This window comes from Sinocyclocheilus rhinocerous, unplaced genomic scaffold (genome assembly GCF_001515625.1).
Source record: "Sinocyclocheilus rhinocerous isolate Xijiao unplaced genomic scaffold, SAMN03320098_v1.1 scaffold677, whole genome shotgun sequence".
Lineage (NCBI taxonomy): Eukaryota > Metazoa > Chordata > Actinopteri > Cypriniformes > Cyprinidae > Sinocyclocheilus > Sinocyclocheilus rhinocerous.
Genome location: NW_015633185.1, coordinates 350,373 through 368,339, shown reverse-complemented (window position 1 = coordinate 368,339; position 17,967 = coordinate 350,373). Strand labels below are relative to the sequence as shown.

Sequence of the window (17,967 nt, the reverse complement as noted above, 5' to 3'; positions counted from 1 at the left end):
TGTGTGTGTGTGTATATATATATATATATATATATATACTGCTTTATTTCAATTACCGAAAACATTATTTTATAGTTTTAGTTAATAACAGTGATACAATACAATGTTGTGATAACTAAATTCATTTATTATTAAACATTTAAAATGTAGTTTTTATTAGTTATTAGTATTATTTATTTATACATTTTTAGTTTGGAATATTTTATTTTTTTTAGACAAAATAGAATTGAATTTTGACAGCTGTAACAAAATAATCGGATCAGATTTATATAAATTCTAATTGTAATATTGGTACAACCCTATATAAATATATATAATAAAAAATGCCAGTTCAAGCGATGTCTTTTTAGTGTCTTTATAAGCATGTTTAGGAAAACTGGCATACTTTGTAACAGTTTTAAAAAGGACTTGTACTTTGTCCATATAGTGATTTTGCTATTTTTCAGCCTCCCCCAACACAGATTCCACCACCCCCTACAATGGCCAACATGACTGGACCATTAGTCCCTTCCAACTCAATGGTGCCATATGCTTACAATGTTTATGAACCTGTTCAACCTCACTGGTTCTACTGCAAACAAGTGGAGTCAAAGATGGTCTGGCTTCCCTTTAGTATTCTGGATTCCATTTGCTTGGAAGAAACGTTCAACTCTGGTAAGACAGGAAGTGTTTTCATCAAACCCACTTACATTAGCAGGAATAATTGTACAAGGCTCTTCCAATATTTTGGTATTAGCTTTCTGGCTTTTGATGTATGAAGCCTGCTGTTTACTTTTACGATATCTTAAGTTGAGTAATGTTAGGCTAAATGGAACTGCCTCTGTCACTGTAATTGAATTTGTTTGAGATTAACTGGATTGTATTTTTCCATGTATGCCAAGAGCATGTGGCCACTCTTAGTCTTTTTCACAACTGAAGTCTGTTGCTTCAGTTCAGCCAGATCCAGAAAATGTGATTGTGTGTACTGACGGAGGACGCTATGATGTGCAGCTGTATGACCGCACACGGACTGCCGTGTACTGGGAAGAAGAGCCCACTGAGGTCCGCCGCTGTACCTGGTTCTACAAAGGAGACACAGACAGTCGCTTCATCCCCTATTCAGAAGAATTCAGTGAGAAGCTGGAGGTTTGTGCTCCTCTATATTTTTCTCATCAGTATTCACAATGCTGACTATCAGGATGCCATTTTAACTGCTCAATGTTATGTATGTTAAACAGGCAGAATATAAGAAGGCTGTTACCACTAATCAGTGGCACCGCCGACTGGAATTCCCTTCTGGTGAGACCATCGTAATGCACAATCCAAAGGTAAAATGATTAAATGCTTTTAGCAAGAAAAGACTCTAAATAGTAAACAGTGTTTCTGTAGCATAAATCTGATTGGTTCCTCCTCAGGTGATTGTGCAGTTTCAGCCGTCTGCCATGCCTGATGAGTGGGGCACGACACAGGACGGTCAGACCCGACCTCGGATTGTCAAGAGAGGTGTGGACGATGATCATGATGAAGTTCCTGATGGTAAATGCATCTTTTTGACCTCGGAGTTCTTGTTTTCTGACTTTATCCTGCCAAACTGAGCGATTTGTTCTGCTGTTTCTCACTTTGAAGTCCCCCAGATTTCAAAATGTTTCAAAACACAAACTGTCAAACAGTCCACAACGTCAAAATGATTAGGTATTATTTAAAGGAGAGTGCATAACATGCCAGAATCATAGAGGAATGTTGTGTTTTCCTGTCTAGGTGAGATGCCTCAGGTGGATCATGTGGTGTTTCTGGTGCATGGCATAGGCCCCGTCTGTGACCTGAGGTTTAGGAGCATGGTGGAGTGTGGTATGTTACACCAATTTAGACTCCAGATGAATACTAAATTGTCTTTTCAGTTCAAAGTCAGTTATAAAGTCACAATTTAGGCCAGTTGTTTTAGTAGAAACAAATCCTACTGTTTCTATGTGAATCCTTAGACAATATATATTGCGCTTCAGTCAAACTCTGTGTTTGTGTTCACAGTGGATGACTTCCGCAGTGTGTCCTTGAAGTTGTTGCAGAGTCATTTCAAGAAGGCCCGTGATGATCATCTGATTAGTCGTGTGGAGTTTTTGCCTGTGCACTGGCACACGGCTCTGCACGGTGATGCTACAGGGGTTGACAGGTAGAGACACGACGTTCAGCCACATTCAAGAGGAGTCTTACTTGAATTCTGTATATGAGGCCTAAAACTTTCCATTTCCATTTTTGCTTTTGCTGTTTCTTTTGTACTGAACCTTCAGCCACCAATGTGTAATTTAAATATATATATATATATATATATAATATATGTTTAGTTCTATTCAAAGTAATATTCAGTAAAGATCTTTTGATAAATTGATCAAAATTGATAGTAAAGGTATTTATAAATAATGTTATGGAAGATTTCTTTTTCAAATAATTTTTTTTTTTTTTTTTTCTTTCTATTCATTAAAGAATCTTGAAAAAATATATCACAATTTCCCCAAAAATATTAAGCACCACAACCATTTTCAACAGTGAAATAAATAAGATGTTTCTTGAGCAGCAAATCGGCATATTAGAATGAGTTCTGAAGGATCATGTGATACTGACTGGAATAAATGGAGTAAATATAGACTGGAGTAAAATTCAATGAAAATTCAGCTTTGCCATAATGATAATTTATTTAAAAAAAAAACAAAAAAAAAACAGTCATTTAAAAATAGTAATAATGTTTTAAATTTTTTACTGTATTTTTGATCAAATAAATGCCTTGGTGGGCTTAAGAGAATTATTTAAAAAACACATGAAAAAACCCCAAACTTTTGAATGGAAGTATAATTATAAAATACACTATCCTGTATTAAATTTACTTATCCCTCTGTGGAAAAACAATGACAATTTGTTGGTCCAAAAATTTAGGAACTCTTTCTTAAGAAACTTGTTTTGTTGAGGTTACTGAAAAAAATATGTTGTCAGGATGTTTTTTCTTTCCTCTTGGTGCTGCTTTGAAATGCTCTTGAAATCTCCATACTGTTCTGCCTAAATTCATGTTGTCTGTATTATCAGTCACATCATCTTGTTTTATATATTTTTAACAAAACATATTTCTGTCTTTTATGTTTTCAATCATCTAGGAGGATAAAGAAGATTACTCTGCCCAGCACAGGTCGTTTGCGTCACTTCACTAATGAAACCCTCTTAGATGTTCTCTTCTACAACAGCCCAACCTACTGCCAGACCATTATGGACACCGTGGCTTTTGAGATCAACCGCTTACATTCATTGTTCATGCAAAGAAACCCAGACTTCAAAGGCAGAGTGTCCGTGGCTGGACACAGCTTGGGTGAGAATCCTTTGCTTTTACATGCTTTAACTCTAGTTCAAGTTTTATCATTTAAGACCATGAATCAAAGTAATGCTCTGTTAGACGTCTGTTAGGACACAATGATATTGTGTAAAAAAACACCATGTACTAGAATTTATATTGTTTTTTTTACAGTTTTCTTTTAATTTATTATTTCCCCTAACCTGTAGGCTCTTTGATACTTTTTGATCTGCTGTCCAATCAGAAGACCGGCTCACCTTCAGCAGGTCCAGTGACCAATGGAAATGCTCTGCCTAATGTGAAACAGGTATCAGTACATTTTGATTGAAGATAACCATAAAATGCTGAACATATGACATGTTCTGTTTTATGGCATCACAGGAACACAGCCTTTATCTGTGGGTCTTTAAAATCAATTTGAGCGTGATTTAAACCCGGATGATTGTAACCACTAAGTTCGTCTGCCTTGTGAAAACTAGCGCGTCTCCGACGTAGTTAAAATATCTCCTTTTGAAGTGGACTTTGAGCGTTGTAACTTCGCAGATCTTTTTTATGCTCAAACAGCAACATTACAGACTAACTAAAGTTGAAAAAGCATAATAGGACCCCTTTAAGATGACTTCTAAACCTTATTTGAATATTGTTTAATTGCTGTAGGTAAGTCCCGTCATCCAGGCCAATGAAGTGCCTACTGTAGTGGCTGCTGAGGAAGAGTCTAAAGAGGAAGAAGAGGAGATTGGCAACCTGTCATCAGTTCTGGAGATGTTGGGGTTGTCTGAATATCTGAACACCTTTGAAACTGAGAAGATTGATGTTGAGTCTCTGGTGAGAGCATTTAAATTATTATTATTATTTTTTTACAGAATAAACAACTCATCATGGCTATTTCTCCTATGTTGCAGCTGATGTGCACAATAGATGATCTGAAGGAAATGGCTATTCCTCTGGGGCCACGTAAAAAACTTGCCAATTTTGTCAAAGAGAAGTCTGCAAAACAGGCATATTTTCAATTGTCTTTAAATTGCATCTGGTAGTGTTTGCACTTTTTATTTGTCCAGTTTCATGTGACACTTTGAAACCCATTTGTTTCTTGGCAGGCGGCCCGAAAGGCTGTGAAAGAGAAGACTGTAGAAAAAGAGGAACCAAAAGAGACCCAACCTCCCGTTCAGACAGAGCCCACACCGGATTCTGCCGTCAGCAAACTGCCAGCAGGAAGGACCATGTCCTCAATCCATGTGGATTACAACTATTTTGAAATAGGCACAGGGCAGGTAAAGCTCGAACATACACCATCCCAAATTGCTCTATGGATCAAGATGATTGAATGAAGGTATCTTGTCAGAACCTGATTGTGGGTCTGATATGTGAACATGCTCTGCAATCTTGGATGTTCTTCTCCAGGTGTCGGTGGTATATCATGCTCTGGACTTTGAACCGGTGAATTTCTTTGCTCTCGGTTCTCCAATCGGGATGTTTCTGACAGTGCGTGGGGTGGAGAAAATCGAAGAGTCTTACCAGCTTCCCACCTGCAAAGGGTTCTTCAATATCTACCATCCAGTAAGTGGTGTCTTAGCTTGTCTACTGTTTATCTACAAAGGCATCTGATCTTTTGGAAACAAAAATGGTTTAGGACTAAAGTGTCAGTGTAAATGAAGAAAGATGAACACCACTATTTTAAACTTAAACATTCTCACTGTTAGCTATGTATCTAATGCATTAATGTTATTGTGCACTCAGCTGGATCCAGTTGCATACAGAATTGAACCCATGATCTTACCTGACATTGAGCTGGAGCCGGTTTTGATCCCTCATCATAAAGGGAGAAAGAGGCTTCATCTTGGTATGTAATAGGCAATTTCTGTGCATTTCATGCATTTTTAAAATTATTCTAGAGATATTTTATTTTAAATAATTTAATTAATAATAGCAATTTAAATAATATATATTATTTTAAATTATTTAAATAATAATACATTTAAATGAAAAATAATATATCATTTAAGAAATTATATTTTTTTAAATGAAATGGTAAATTATCCAGGCACAATTGTCCAGGAAATTTTTTTTTTCTTGTGTTGATAAAGCAAAACACAGTCAACAATCATTTTAATTAAGGATATTAAGCAATGTCATAATTATAATAAAATACATAGATTTTCTTTTTTTTGTGGGGGAGTGTGATTATTTATTTATTTATTTTGTGTGTGTGTCTTGTGTCCAGAATTAAAAGAGAGTTTATCCAGGATGGGCTCGGACCTAAAGCAAGGCTTCATCAGCTCTCTGAAGAGTGCTTGGCAGACTCTGAATGAGTTTGCCCGCGCTCACACCTCGTCTGCTCAACTGCATGAACAGCTCGCCATGGTCGCCAGTCAAATCAAAGCAGAAGAGGAAAAGCAGCAAGGGGAAGGTAAGTTAACCACAGTGAATATCCTCTTACCCTTATCCGTTTCATCATTTCAATGTGCACACTTCAGCTCAAGCTCAAAATCTGAATCTCACTGTTTGTTTGCAGAGGAGGATAAGATGGTTGAGAGTCCTGAACCTCAGAAGGAAGAGGAGACACAAGTAAAAGTGGGCATGCTGAATGGAGGAAAACGCATTGACTACGTTCTGCAAGAGAAACCCATCGAGAGCTTCAATGAATACCTGTTTGCACTCCAAAGTCATCTGTGTTACTGGTATGTGATGTTCCTTAATATCATTATGTACTTGCATTGTCATGTTGTGTTTTACAAACAGAATCTTTTGTCTCTTTCCTCAGGGAATCTGAAGATACAGCTCTGCTTCTCCTCAAGGAAATTTACAAGACCATGAACATACACCCAGATCAGGCAGTGCATTGATGTGATGCTCATTAAAACTCTTCGGCCATCAGAAATCACATTACTTTGAAGATAAAAGAATATTTTAAACTGTTTTCAACTCGGACTGTCTTTATTTTATTTTATATTGTTGTAGTCTATATTAAAATGAATACACTTGTATTATTCCATGTGTCTTAAATTAAGAAATTAAAGTCAAATAGTGGATTTCAATACCACAATGGTTTAAAATGGCATTTTTATAGCTTATAGAGCTGGGAATGTTTGAGTGCAATTATAAATGGTATTAACAAACCCTTTATTATCTAGAGTTAGTAAAGAAATAACTATGCTGTTTGAAAACTACAACCAACAAGTCATAATAAACTAAACTATTAGTAGCTATTGTGTTGCTCTGGCTTTTTAGATCATCACAGTTATCTTCAGTATATATTGGGATATTTTAAAAAAATTGATATTTACTGGCACAGAATTTGCTTCCAAAACAAAAATTTATGACACATATACTGGGGATCAAATAGCAGGTCTACATTTCAAGGTTCACACTGCTGCACCACATCATGGTTTATTTCAGGGACAAAAATCATTAACCATGGTTAGTTGTATTCCTTTCATTTATTTTAGAAAATAAGTAATGGAACTCAACATCCTGACCAATTTAAGGCTCTACAACAGATAGCAACGGTTATTTTTAATCTACCTGCTGCTTAAAGTTGAATGAATACATAATGTCCTTGTCACAAGTGGTTTGTTCAATCAGAGAAATGTCCTTTAGGGATGTAAAAAATTTTTTTTTTTTTTTTTTTTGCAGTAACTCACTATATACCACAGATTCATTTCAAAGTGGTTGCAGAGGCCAATGTCTTGAAATATTAGAGCATTTTATCATAAACCCCTGACTGTTAGTGCTACGGCACTGACCAGTGTTCTTACACATGGTGCAAAGTATAAGTTTGATACACGCATCAAAATGCATATCGGGTCCATGCCATCTCAAACACATGGAAGACTTTTCTCAAAGTCTGAATACTGTTCCAACACAGACATTGCCAACAGAACAAATCCAGCACGGCAAGTTTAACCACATCCATCTGTAGATGATTGCCCCTTTTGCATACATTTATGAATAGTTTGTACAAACTCTTTCATGAATGAGGCCCTAACAATTTCTCTGCATTTCAGCTCATCTTCATTAACTCATTTCCCTAATGGGACTGGTCATTATTCACATGTAGTAAATAAGTCCTTCTAGTGTAGAACACCTACAATTTAAATTGGCATTAAAGCAGACTATTCCAGAACTCTCAGAGAAATTAAATTCTCAATGATGTAAACAGTTTACGTAGTACCTATCAGTACCATCCTTCCACCACACTTAAGTCTTTTTTTTTTTTGCTGTCATAAGGTCTTCAGTAATCCATAGATTATTATTTAGAGTGGACTTAGTTCAAATAATACCAAAAATGTCCGTTTGACCCATTTCTTCATTGCCATGTCAACAAAGTTGTGCTCTGTATTGTTGATTCTGTAGTCAATTCATTCTGCTGGTCTGCTCTGGGTTTTGTAGGCCTGCTTTCGAAGGTGAGTCTCGATCTCCTCCCTGAACACCAGCATGCCCAGGTGAGAATGTGACGCCTCATTCATGGCCTTGGACTGGATGCACATGCGGTACTGTTCTGGGGTCAGTTCATCTGCGCACAGCTTCTCATGCCACAGGTGGAAGAGGCCTGATACAGGCGTGCGGATCACAATCTGATCACTCCGTAGATACTTCCTGTACAAGTGCACATCTTCTACACCCCAGCCTTTCACTTCCAGATCAAATCCTCCTAGAAAAGAGGAACTGTGAGTTTATTTATATGAAACAGCAAGCAAATTATCTTTTATTGTAATTTGATGTATCTGATGCATTGATTTGAAATTACGCCGGAATAAATGCATGTATCGATTCATTATTCCATTTTACAAATTAAAGTTACGGACATATTTGAAATGGAAATTTATTTTGTTATAAATCTAAAACTTTTTCCACATTAAAATACACAACGACTTACCAATGCTGAGGAAGTCAGAGCGATACTGACAAGTCATGCCAAATCCAAAATCCCTCCAGAATCCGCCATCTTTTTTATGAATCTGTAAACAGCATACAATTGCATTATTCACCTTTGTATCAGTAGAAAGCCATACATTCTACAAAGATGTAGGTTCATAGAAAAATCTTGATGTACATACCAGCAGATTCTCAATGGGGGGCGGAAACTCAAGATTTCCATAAACTATAGATGGATTGTACAAACTGAAAACCACCGGGTAGAAAACTCGTTTTCCTTCCAGGGAGAAAAAAAATTGTATTTTTATTATAAACATTTTAGTGTATAAAAAAATGGAGGCATGACAATTGTCCATGACAACAAATCCTATTACTAATATTATTACTGCTTAGTTTGTGTGCACTCTTATTTTGTTTTCCAACTAACATACAAACTTAATCCTATAGTGCAATTAAACAACAGTGCAAAATGGAAGAAATACTGATGTTTTATCTAGTAATGGGTCCATGAATTTTCAGATATAAATGCTTGAGATGACAGACCTGGAGCTGTATTGAGACGACAGGTGCTAAGAAATTCCAGTGTGAAGTAGATGTCAACGTCACAGAAGAACATCAACACATCATCCCCCTTCTCCCACGTGTGAGCTCCAATGTCCAGACCACGGCCACGCGAAAACTCCTCATCCACAGGGATCAGAGTGTAGTTACTGAAGTTTTCCTCACTGGAGATCATGAATAAAAACAGTGTAAGAAACATAATGAGCTTTAGAAGATTTATGCCAACCAAAGTGGGTAATACAGTTTTTACAATCTTTAATTAACAACCTACAATAACATTTATAAGCTGGGAGTCAGTAATATTTTTTTAATTAAAGTCTCATGCTCAACAAGGCTGCATTTATTAGATTAAAGATAAAATAAAAACAGTAATATTGTGAATTTTTTTTCAAAAAGTTATTCCAGTGTGGCAAAGCTACATTTTCAGCATCATTACTACAGTCTTCAGTGTCACATCGATTTTCAACCGGCTCGCGGTTAATCGTTACATCCCTACTGTTTATTGAATTTTCTTCTGGGAATAGTAATATAAAAACAAAAAGCAACTGTGCAAATTTAAAACCCACCCCAACCCTGGTAGACTTAAAAAAAATTAAATAAATAAATAAAATAAAATAAAAAATATGTATATTTAAAAAATTAATAGTAATAATAAAAAATAAATAAATTAATAATAATAGATAAATAAATAGCAATAAAATAATTTTTTACAAAGATTTAGAAAAGCTGACACAACATTAAAAGCTGAATGCAATTTAATGCATCCATGATGAAAAAAAAGTATTACATTTCTTTAAAAAAAGTAAATAAATAAATACATAATAATAAAAATCTTACTGACCCCAAACTTTTGAATGGTAGTGTACTTACACAGATTATGTACCTTACTCAATAACTTTGAAAAAGCAAGTATATTTTCTGCTAGTCAAGAAAATTACCATTCTAATAAAGAACATTTCAACTGCCCCACAAACAGCAAATTCCTTTTCCTTGAGTTTTCTCCATTCAGGATGTTGGCAATCATAGAATGTTTCAGTCACGCTATACACATAAAATATCAATATCTGCAAAGCTCAAACCTGGACATTTTCCTCAGAGACGCCTTCACCTCCTGCAAGCCCGTCTGCCCAAAATACACCACTGTGAGATGCACCCGCTTGTCCTGCTGTATACAAACCTCCCTGCACACAGAAAACATAGCCTGATCACAACATTTCCAAAACTTCCAAAGGGAAAACCGCACTTGTTCCCTTGTAAAACTGTGTAACATCTGGCTCTGTGTTGCCCCTACCCACACAACTTTAGAAGTTCAACCATATTATCTGCAGCACACAAAAACACACATTCCCCTAATCTCTCTTACATGCTCTGTCACATTTTTTAGTTTGAAATGTCAATAGGAATCTGCACAATTGGGAGTTATGTATGTGTAAAAACGAAAAATTTCCCCACAGATTTTGCCTCGGGTTCAAGTTGCAATTTGCCACTACTTGGTTTGAAAGTAAGTTCTGTGTAATCTGTGCTTCATACATCATCACTACACTTTTGACAATGGATCTTTTTGCTGTGAAATTTCATCCAAATTGAAATGATGCATTTATGTATATAAAATGATGTATTTGTTTAGGCCAAAACCTAGAAACGTGTTCAGAACTTAAAAGTTCCAGTTTCCTGAAGTCAATGGGTTTTTCTGAAATGGTTTTTGGTTAAATGCCTCAAATATGTTCTGTGGTTAACACAAGCTCAAGATATCTTCACATTTTATTCTGACATAAAATAAATCAGTTAGAATCCTTTGTGGTTTTTAAAGCTTTTAATTGTCTTGAAAAAGGTGGTTGTCAACAAGTGGCTAAATGTGACTACAGAGGTTGTTGGGGACAATAAACGTCATCACGCTGAACAGGTAAACTCATCTACGCACTAGCTGCTTTTACAGCCTCATTATCGAATTCTTGCAAACTTTTCTAACTCAATTTCAGTGAAAATGTTTTTAAATAAAGACTGAAAGAGTTGTCAGAATCTTAATGCTGGAGAGACTGAACTCATGCCAATGTGGTGTTTATTAGGCCTGTCACAATAATCAATATATCGACTTATCGCGCAATATATGTACATGACCTCAATAATTTTTGGTGACGGAATATATCGCCCATTATATTTACTTAAAAAAAATAATTTCACCATGTTTTGTACATTCCACTTACGCCTGTGTCTTTTGTAACTTGTCGTACATAGGGGCAATATATCGCACAACAAAAAGTTGTTATCGTGAGAGGCCTAGTGTTTATAGCCTAAATTTAGCTTTCTACTTCTGCCGAATGTATTTAAGCTTCAAAATTCAGTTGTTTTTATTTGTGAAGACTATTATGATGAAAAAAGTGTGTAAGAATCATAAACCTCTGCCTGTCATACAGCTTGTTTTCAATGCAAAAGCTAATGGAAAAACACATTTGTTTTTTTGTTGATGATGCTTACTTACAGTTTAGCTAACAAAAAAAAATGTAATCCTGCTCCTGCAGGAGGGCCAGGTAATACTCCTTTCTATACGGATCTCCTCCCAGGCCAGGCAGCACCTGGCTTACATCCGCAGGCGGTGTGCACTCCAGGAGGTAAGCAAACAGCAGCAGTACCAAAAGCAAAAATATCCCCAGGACAAGCCAGCGCACCCGCCCCTGCAGAGGAAGCCCCCGCCTGGGCATATCTGAGAGGCAGGGTGCTCTTTACCAGCCACCGTTTTGCATTCCCACCCTGACAAGATGTAACCTTTAGGAAGGATTAAGTCTTTCACATTAATCCATTCCCAAGTGAAGCGGAGGGAGCGCGGTAGTGTCACATTTCTCTTGTAATCATGCTCCTCTCACTCTACAGCACACTGAACATGCTCAGATTCCTCAGAGATGTGTGAATATACCTTCGACGACCTGTCATCCTGCTTGCACAATAGTCCTCTTCTAAGAGAAATAACTCATCTAAAAAGAGATTACAATAATTAATCATATATTTTCCTCATCAGTATATTTAGACTAAACAAATACATACAAATAAAAATGTATAAAATAATTTAACACCCAGTAGTGCCTTGCTGTTTAACTTCAGAACAGTCAGTAAAACAAATTGTGATATATCCATAAATGTATAATCTCTTATGTGTTATCTATTTATGAAACATATATATATATATATATATATATATATATTTAAACACAAACATAAATATAATGAATTAATATTGTAAAAAAAAGTCTACGTAGTAAAAGACTGCAATTCTTCGGATCGAAACTTAGAATGGATAATCTAAAAATAAGACGTTAATGATAACTTAAATGTTTTAATAATAAGTTAATAATCAATATTTCATATACATCATGTATTCATTAATTTGGCAAGTAGCCGTGTTTTAAGCGGGGTCGGACTCCTGATCAGATCACGCTGTTTTTTGCTCACGGTGTTTATTTTGCCGACTGACTGTACATTACCCCACACACTGTATGAATTTTATGCACATGTACGTGTAACTTATACCGCAATTCTTCCTGATGTTATATACAAGCTTGCGCCTTATTATAAACTAAGGTAGCACCTAAGACTCTGAATAATACTAATCAAGTTTGCTTCTACATCATCAAAGAAATACACCTTTAAGCGCACAGGGAAACATCTGGCTGACTGATCTATGGCAAAATGTTGCCGTTCGCACAAGAAAAATCTAACGGTACCAATATAATTTGTGGCAGAAAACGTCGAGGTTGAAGTTGTTTTAAAAAATAAACACGGAAATGTGCGACACTTCCCTCGGTAATTGTGACTGTATGTGGCTTTCGGTAACCGTTTCTTTATGCAACTGTTCAATAGAATACCGAGCATAATAAATGTGGGAACAGAACGCCACGGTGCAATGAAAAAAGGAAGCACAATAAAAACGCACGTTACTTCCGCTATGAGCCGCAAAATTTCAAAATAAAAGCCTGTCTAGATGTTTTACAAATCGTTAAACCCTATGGTTAACAAAATTCACTATAATTATGCAATTTTTGAAAATCTACTTTGAAATTTAACTCACTTCCTTTCTTTGAAATGGTATGTCATGTGTTTATAGGTTTGTCTTTTTTCTCTATTCGTGCTGCTGCTCCACTTACGCCAGGAAAAACTTTTAATGTGAGTCCCATGTTGGTATTATCTGATTTAAATAAATCTTCCTATTCACAGAGCAAAACGACAAACTGAATGAAACCTCAAATTGATGGTTTCATAACCATTTACATATTTACACAGGGTACGTTGGACTTGATTTTCCGATCATTCATTCATTTTTGTGGTCACAGTACTAATGTGTCATGAAATCCATGCCTCAACCCTTAGGATGTCAGGATGAGCAAATGTTACCACATTTTAATCTATTTGTGTAAATAATTAGAACTATTCTTTGTTGCTCTTTAATGAAGTCTGAGAATGAAATAGCATAAAACACATTAAATTAAACCTGGCATCTTCTAACAGTTTTATTGATTGAAACGTAATGTTTTGACAACATAATGAGGAATCACACTCAGGTTTATGTATTGTAGTTATTGTTGCACAATGAAAATTAAATCACCATATGACATTAAATTAAACATATCAATACTCTGTTATGGCAATATTCATAACTCGTAGTTACCACAGAGCAAAATATCAACATTTAAAAAAACAAAAAGTAATTGATTCTGTCATATCCTGACACATAATCAAGAAGAAAAACTATTTTTCCAAATAAACATGTCCAATCATTGCAGCAAACATCTGCAGTAAGTGATGGTAAAGAAGCTCCCTTTAATTCCTGGAGTGGGACCAAGATTGTCTCGGTCATGCATTTATAACTGGTGTTTTCTAACAGAAGCGGCACAGGCACTTAAACATGGACATTAAACTGTACAGAGTCATGCAGTGATACAACATGGCCAACAGGGCCTTGTGGTAACAATCACCTATGAGCTGCTTGAAGCATGTTTTATGCAATTCCAGCCAATTTGAAATCTATTACCATCCTCCCATCTTCTACACAACAGCAGAAATAAAAGGGAACCGACTTTATCATCAAACAACATATATACAGTATCATATAAATATACACATCTCCCACCCCCCACATCTTTCCCACCACTGATTTTGGTTTGCTTTTTTAACTATTGAGCGTGTCCACAATTTTTGCGGGAGAATGCAAAGCCATCCAGTTTGCATAAACACTATCATTGGCATATCTTGTAAAGACAGGGTTAGTGGCATCGAGTCTGTTGAGCGGTACCGGGCTCTTCTCTGGCCAGTTCGGGTATGACATGCCTAAAAATGAGAACATATCATTTTTCTGCACTGAGGAAGCATTAAGTCCAGACAGTAAGGCTCTCAAACGAAACTCAGCTCAGCTTTTGAGCATTAAACAGCATAAAACAGCATGAATGACTCATGGTAATTTCATGGTAGAAGCATGAAATCATTCTTTGGTCCTTTGAGTGCTTTTTGGTCATTCATGTCAATATTCCACTGTGATGACATCATCTATTGTATGACATCATCATGACATCAGTATTGTTACTGCTGTTGTCTTTGCCATTTTATGTACAATCATTTTAAATGAAATAGATAATCAGTGCTCTACTAAAAGGTTTTTTGTGTACTCGCAGAAATAACAGACATCAAGGAGTCTGTGAATAGCAACTGCCTTACTGCTGGCCGTTTAATTGCTTACTATTAATGCCATAATTTTGGGGAGAGCTAACAGAGTCTTGCATATCTTGATATATGATCTAAACTAAAAGAAGAGTTTAATTCAAAAGCCTTACTGCTTTCAGAACTGACTCCATCTACTGTAAACACTCATTTTCTGTAATATGTTCAGAATATTACAGAGAGAGCACATCCAGAGCACACGGGACCTGTTTCAAATGTAAAACTTAACCTACAGTGCTGCAAACCAATAGAAAATTCACATATGATGTAAATCATGAAACACATCTAATTATATTTTCCTAACTGAACATAATACATGTTAAGTTTTTTGTATATAAATGAAAATTATTAACTTTTTTTATCAGTAGTAATAATACTTGTACAATAAAGCTTTTTAAAATGAATATTTCAAATAGTAGAGTACATCGGAAGCAGGTCCAAATGAAACATCTGATCCCTAGATCCAGACACTACAGCACTAACTGAATCTATAAAACATTAGCAATATTCATAAGTCAGTGGCAACCATGCCGTTAGCACAATCACAGCACTTCCTATGGAAGGCAAAAACAAATTGATTTTGTTCCCAGTATTAGAATCGAGTAAATGCATGGGAAATTCTACCATAGAGCTTGTTTTCAATCCAAGTGGAGGGGAGGGTTCGAGGGAGAGGGGCGTTACTAGAGTCCACTAAAGGTGTGTCCTCTTCAGAGAGGGAGTCGTCATACAGCAGGGCGTCTGCTGGCGTGGAGGCTGCGAGATCCAGATAGTCCTGATGAAGGGAAACACAGTTATGAAAATCAGACTAGTGGTACCATAACTCTTCAGTGTAACATCACATACTTCATGTGAAAAAATGTTTCTTGAGAATGAGATTTTTCTTGATTCACTAGTCAACATCATTAGAAAGCAGGTTGTCAAATTACATTAGTTGCTAAAGGTTAGCATAACAAAATATATGACAGTACATTTAAGTGTAAATATGGCCAGTCTAACATTTAATTTATTCTAAAATATAACAACGTTTTTTGGAGTCAAGGTGCTGACAGTTGATCTGTGTTCATCCATTGTTTTCACGTTGTTTTAACATCGTCACTTACCTTGGAGAATTTTAATCTTTATGACAACTTAAATGAATAAACAGACTACCATTCAAAACTTTGGGGCCGGTAAGATTTTTTAATAATTTAGAAAAAAAGTCTCTTACGCTCAACCAGGCTGCATTTATTGGATTGAAAATACAGTAAAAAACAAAACAAAAAAACAATTACTTTAGTCTTCATTGTCACATGAACCTTCAGAAATTGCTGTAATGTAATAATTTAATATGATGATTTGGTCCTCAAGAAACACTTATCATTATTATCAATGTCGTGCTGCTTAATATTTATGTGGAAATGTTGATAAAATTTTTTTAGGATTCTTTGATGAATATAAAGTTCAAAGAACAGCATTTACTTCACTTTAGATTCATTTAATGTGTCCTTGTGGAATAAAAGTACTCATTTCTTAAAAAAAAAAATCTTACTGACCCCAAACTTTTGAATCAATTTAAGGGGGTCTGAATACTTTCCGTACCCACTGTATAAGGTAATTAGGGTGTAAATACTATTTTAATTGGGATGTTTGACTTAAAGTTCATACATGATTTGTGAAGACAGGTTCAGCTCAGGTTGTCATTTCATGAAGCTCATCAGAAGTGTTTTGATTTGTGTCTGTGTGTGACTGTCTGGAGAGAAAGTACTTGTTGTATTCTTACTCGGCTTTTCACCATCATCTTCTCAAGTTCTTTGCTGATGTCTGAGAAAGTAGGACGCTTATGTGGCTCTTGTTTCCAACAACGAAGCATCAGATTGTACCTATATTACATAACAGAGCATTCATCACCTGATTCAGAACATCTCTGATTGTCACACGTAAATAACTGATTCCTTTAGGTGAAATTAAGTACATGTTGTGTCCATAATATTGTATGAGACATTCTAAAGTCATATAAAGCAAAATATGCTAACTTGAATGTTAAATGATATATATCCTATGATGACATGGTGGTTTTAGAAAATGATTTGTTCATTCAGCTCTCAAATCTACAACACATTCAAGTGATGTACACACATTTCATCCGTGCAGTTCTCTGGCTTCTCCATCCTGTAGCCCGTCTTCAGAAGGTTGAAAAGCCGTTCTGGAGCAATGCCTGGGTAGGGGTTTCCACCCAAAGTCACAATTTCCCATAAGAGGACACCAAAAGACCAGCTAATGCAAGAAAACAGAGAGAGACATTGTACTGTAAATTTGTAATGGAATAAGTCCTCACTTTAAAAAATATTTGTTATTGACATTTCTTTGTAATTACATGTGAAATTGACTAGCAATTTCTGAGTAAATCATACACCCAATTTCACTGTATTCAGACATGCTAAATATAAATTGGTGATTGTCTGTATAGAAGCATGTGTTGCATAACTTACACATCACTTTGTGTGGTGTAGATGTGATCAAACAAAGATTCTATAGCCATCCATTTAACAGGAATACGACCCTAAAAATTGAGAGCACATTATGACATATAGTATTAAGTCTAACCAATGTAAAATTGCATTGCATGTTCATTACAAGTTTTCTCGAGCACAAATATTCAAACATCTGTAAAACATAGGATGTAACTAGTTTGCCACAGTTAAAAAAAAAAAAATATATATATATATAACCTTGCTCCTCTTCACATACGAATCTTCCTCATAAACATCTCGAGATAAACCAAAGTCGGATATTTTCATCTTCCTTCCCTCTGCCACCAGCACATTCCTGGCAGCCAGGTCTCTGTGAACAAGCTAAACATATTTTCTCTCATTATAACATCGTTCTTTAAAAGAGAACATTAAATATTCAGTGATGGATATTCCCTAAACTGCTGACACACCTTCATTTCAGCCAGGTATTGCATTCCTCTGGAGATCTGCCATGCAAAGGAGATGAGGTCGCCCATGGTCAGAGCTCTCTCATCTGGGTTTTCCAAGTAGCTGGAGTTGCGGTTGGCATCATTGCCCATGTAGCTGGGTCCAACTTTCCGGCTCTCTCTCAGGAAGTTCCGCAGTGAGCCGTACTTTGCGTATTCAACGATTAAGTATAATGGACCTGAACAGATGAGCTTGTATGAGCACACAGGGCAACAAACAAATGCATGCCAGATTAAACATAGTTTTTTTTTTTTACTAAAATGTCTTACCATCCTGGCTGCAAGCTCCATACATTTTTATGACATGAGGGTGATTAACCTGCTTGAGCAATGTGAACTCTGACAGGAGGTCTCGAAGCTCACTGTGAGATGCATTTTCTGTGGTGAAAAAATGAATGCTTAGGAGTCACTACACAATTTTTAAAACTAATCCAGCTTTTAAAGGGGTCATTTGATGCGATTTCAATTTTTCCTTTCTCTTTGGAGTGTTACAAGCTCTTAGTGCATAAAGAAGATCTGTAAAGTTGCAAAGACTAAAGTCTCAAATCCAAAGAGATATTCT

The 17,967-nt window shown here is 35.9% G+C and overlaps 3 protein-coding genes across 6 annotated transcripts in view; 1 reads left to right on the top strand and 2 right to left on the bottom strand.

Moving 5' to 3' along the window:
• The window catches only part of sec23ip (SEC23 interacting protein), a 10,926-nt gene extending 4,424 nt beyond the window's left edge, over nt 1–6,502 (top strand). For both annotated transcript variants that reach the window (XM_016556732.1, XM_016556731.1), the window contains 16 exons: nt 447–654; nt 932–1,125; nt 1,218–1,307; nt 1,395–1,515; nt 1,738–1,827; nt 2,005–2,146; nt 3,120–3,328; nt 3,520–3,617; nt 3,968–4,135; nt 4,213–4,308; nt 4,408–4,581; nt 4,712–4,867; nt 5,048–5,150; nt 5,532–5,717; nt 5,823–5,988; nt 6,072–6,502. In XM_016556732.1, coding sequence (XP_016412218.1) covers nt 447–654; nt 932–1,125; nt 1,218–1,307; nt 1,395–1,515; nt 1,738–1,827; nt 2,005–2,146; nt 3,120–3,328; nt 3,520–3,617; nt 3,968–4,135; nt 4,213–4,308; nt 4,408–4,581; nt 4,712–4,867; nt 5,048–5,150; nt 5,532–5,717; nt 5,823–5,988; nt 6,072–6,153 — 2,283 coding nt within the window. In that variant the 3' untranslated portion in view covers nt 6,154–6,502. The remainder of the gene's footprint in view (nt 1–446; nt 655–931; nt 1,126–1,217; nt 1,308–1,394; nt 1,516–1,737; nt 1,828–2,004; nt 2,147–3,119; nt 3,329–3,519; nt 3,618–3,967; nt 4,136–4,212; nt 4,309–4,407; nt 4,582–4,711; nt 4,868–5,047; nt 5,151–5,531; nt 5,718–5,822; nt 5,989–6,071) is intronic.
• Nucleotides 6,503–7,226: 724 nt separating this feature from the next.
• Nucleotides 7,227–11,711, bottom strand: LOC107743585 (chondroitin sulfate N-acetylgalactosaminyltransferase 2-like). Its single transcript, XM_016556917.1, has 6 exons — nt 11,264–11,711; nt 9,826–9,927; nt 8,729–8,910; nt 8,368–8,462; nt 8,187–8,268; nt 7,227–7,961 (listed from the first exon to the last, which is right to left on the bottom strand). The coding sequence occupies exons 1-6, from the start codon at nt 11,443–11,445 to the stop codon at nt 7,669–7,671; spliced, it is 936 nt and encodes a 311-aa protein (XP_016412403.1). The 5' UTR covers nt 11,446–11,711; the 3' UTR covers nt 7,227–7,668.
• A 1,467-nt stretch (nt 11,712–13,178) lies between these two features.
• The window catches only part of LOC107743501 (proto-oncogene tyrosine-protein kinase receptor Ret-like), a 22,115-nt gene continuing 17,326 nt past the window's right edge, over nt 13,179–17,967 (bottom strand). For all 3 annotated transcript variants that reach the window (XM_016556728.1, XM_016556729.1, XM_016556730.1), the window contains exons 13-20: nt 17,676–17,783; nt 17,370–17,584; nt 17,158–17,280; nt 16,918–16,988; nt 16,565–16,702; nt 16,209–16,308; nt 15,074–15,221; nt 13,179–14,062 (exon numbers count right to left, since the gene is read on the bottom strand). In XM_016556728.1, coding sequence (XP_016412214.1) covers nt 13,905–14,062; nt 15,074–15,221; nt 16,209–16,308; nt 16,565–16,702; nt 16,918–16,988; nt 17,158–17,280; nt 17,370–17,584; nt 17,676–17,783 — 1,061 coding nt within the window. In that variant the 3' untranslated portion in view covers nt 13,179–13,904. The remainder of the gene's footprint in view (nt 14,063–15,073; nt 15,222–16,208; nt 16,309–16,564; nt 16,703–16,917; nt 16,989–17,157; nt 17,281–17,369; nt 17,585–17,675; nt 17,784–17,967) is intronic.

What these genes read in the sequence shown, in the direction of transcription:
- LOC107743585 (XM_016556917.1), bottom strand. Translation starts at nt 11,445, where the DNA reads ATGCCCAGGCGGGGGCTTCCTCTGCAGGGGCGGGTGCGCTGGCTTGTC. An exon ending in GAGTATTACCTGGCCCTCCT is followed by an intron (nt 9,928 to 11,263) that starts GCAGGAGCAGGA and finishes TTCTGTGTGCAG; the next exon opens with GGAGGTTTGTATACAGCAGG. An exon ending in TCTCTGAGGAAAATGTCCAG is followed by an intron (nt 8,911 to 9,825) that starts GTTTGAGCTTTG and finishes CATGATCTCCAG; the next exon opens with TGAGGAAAACTTCAGTAACT.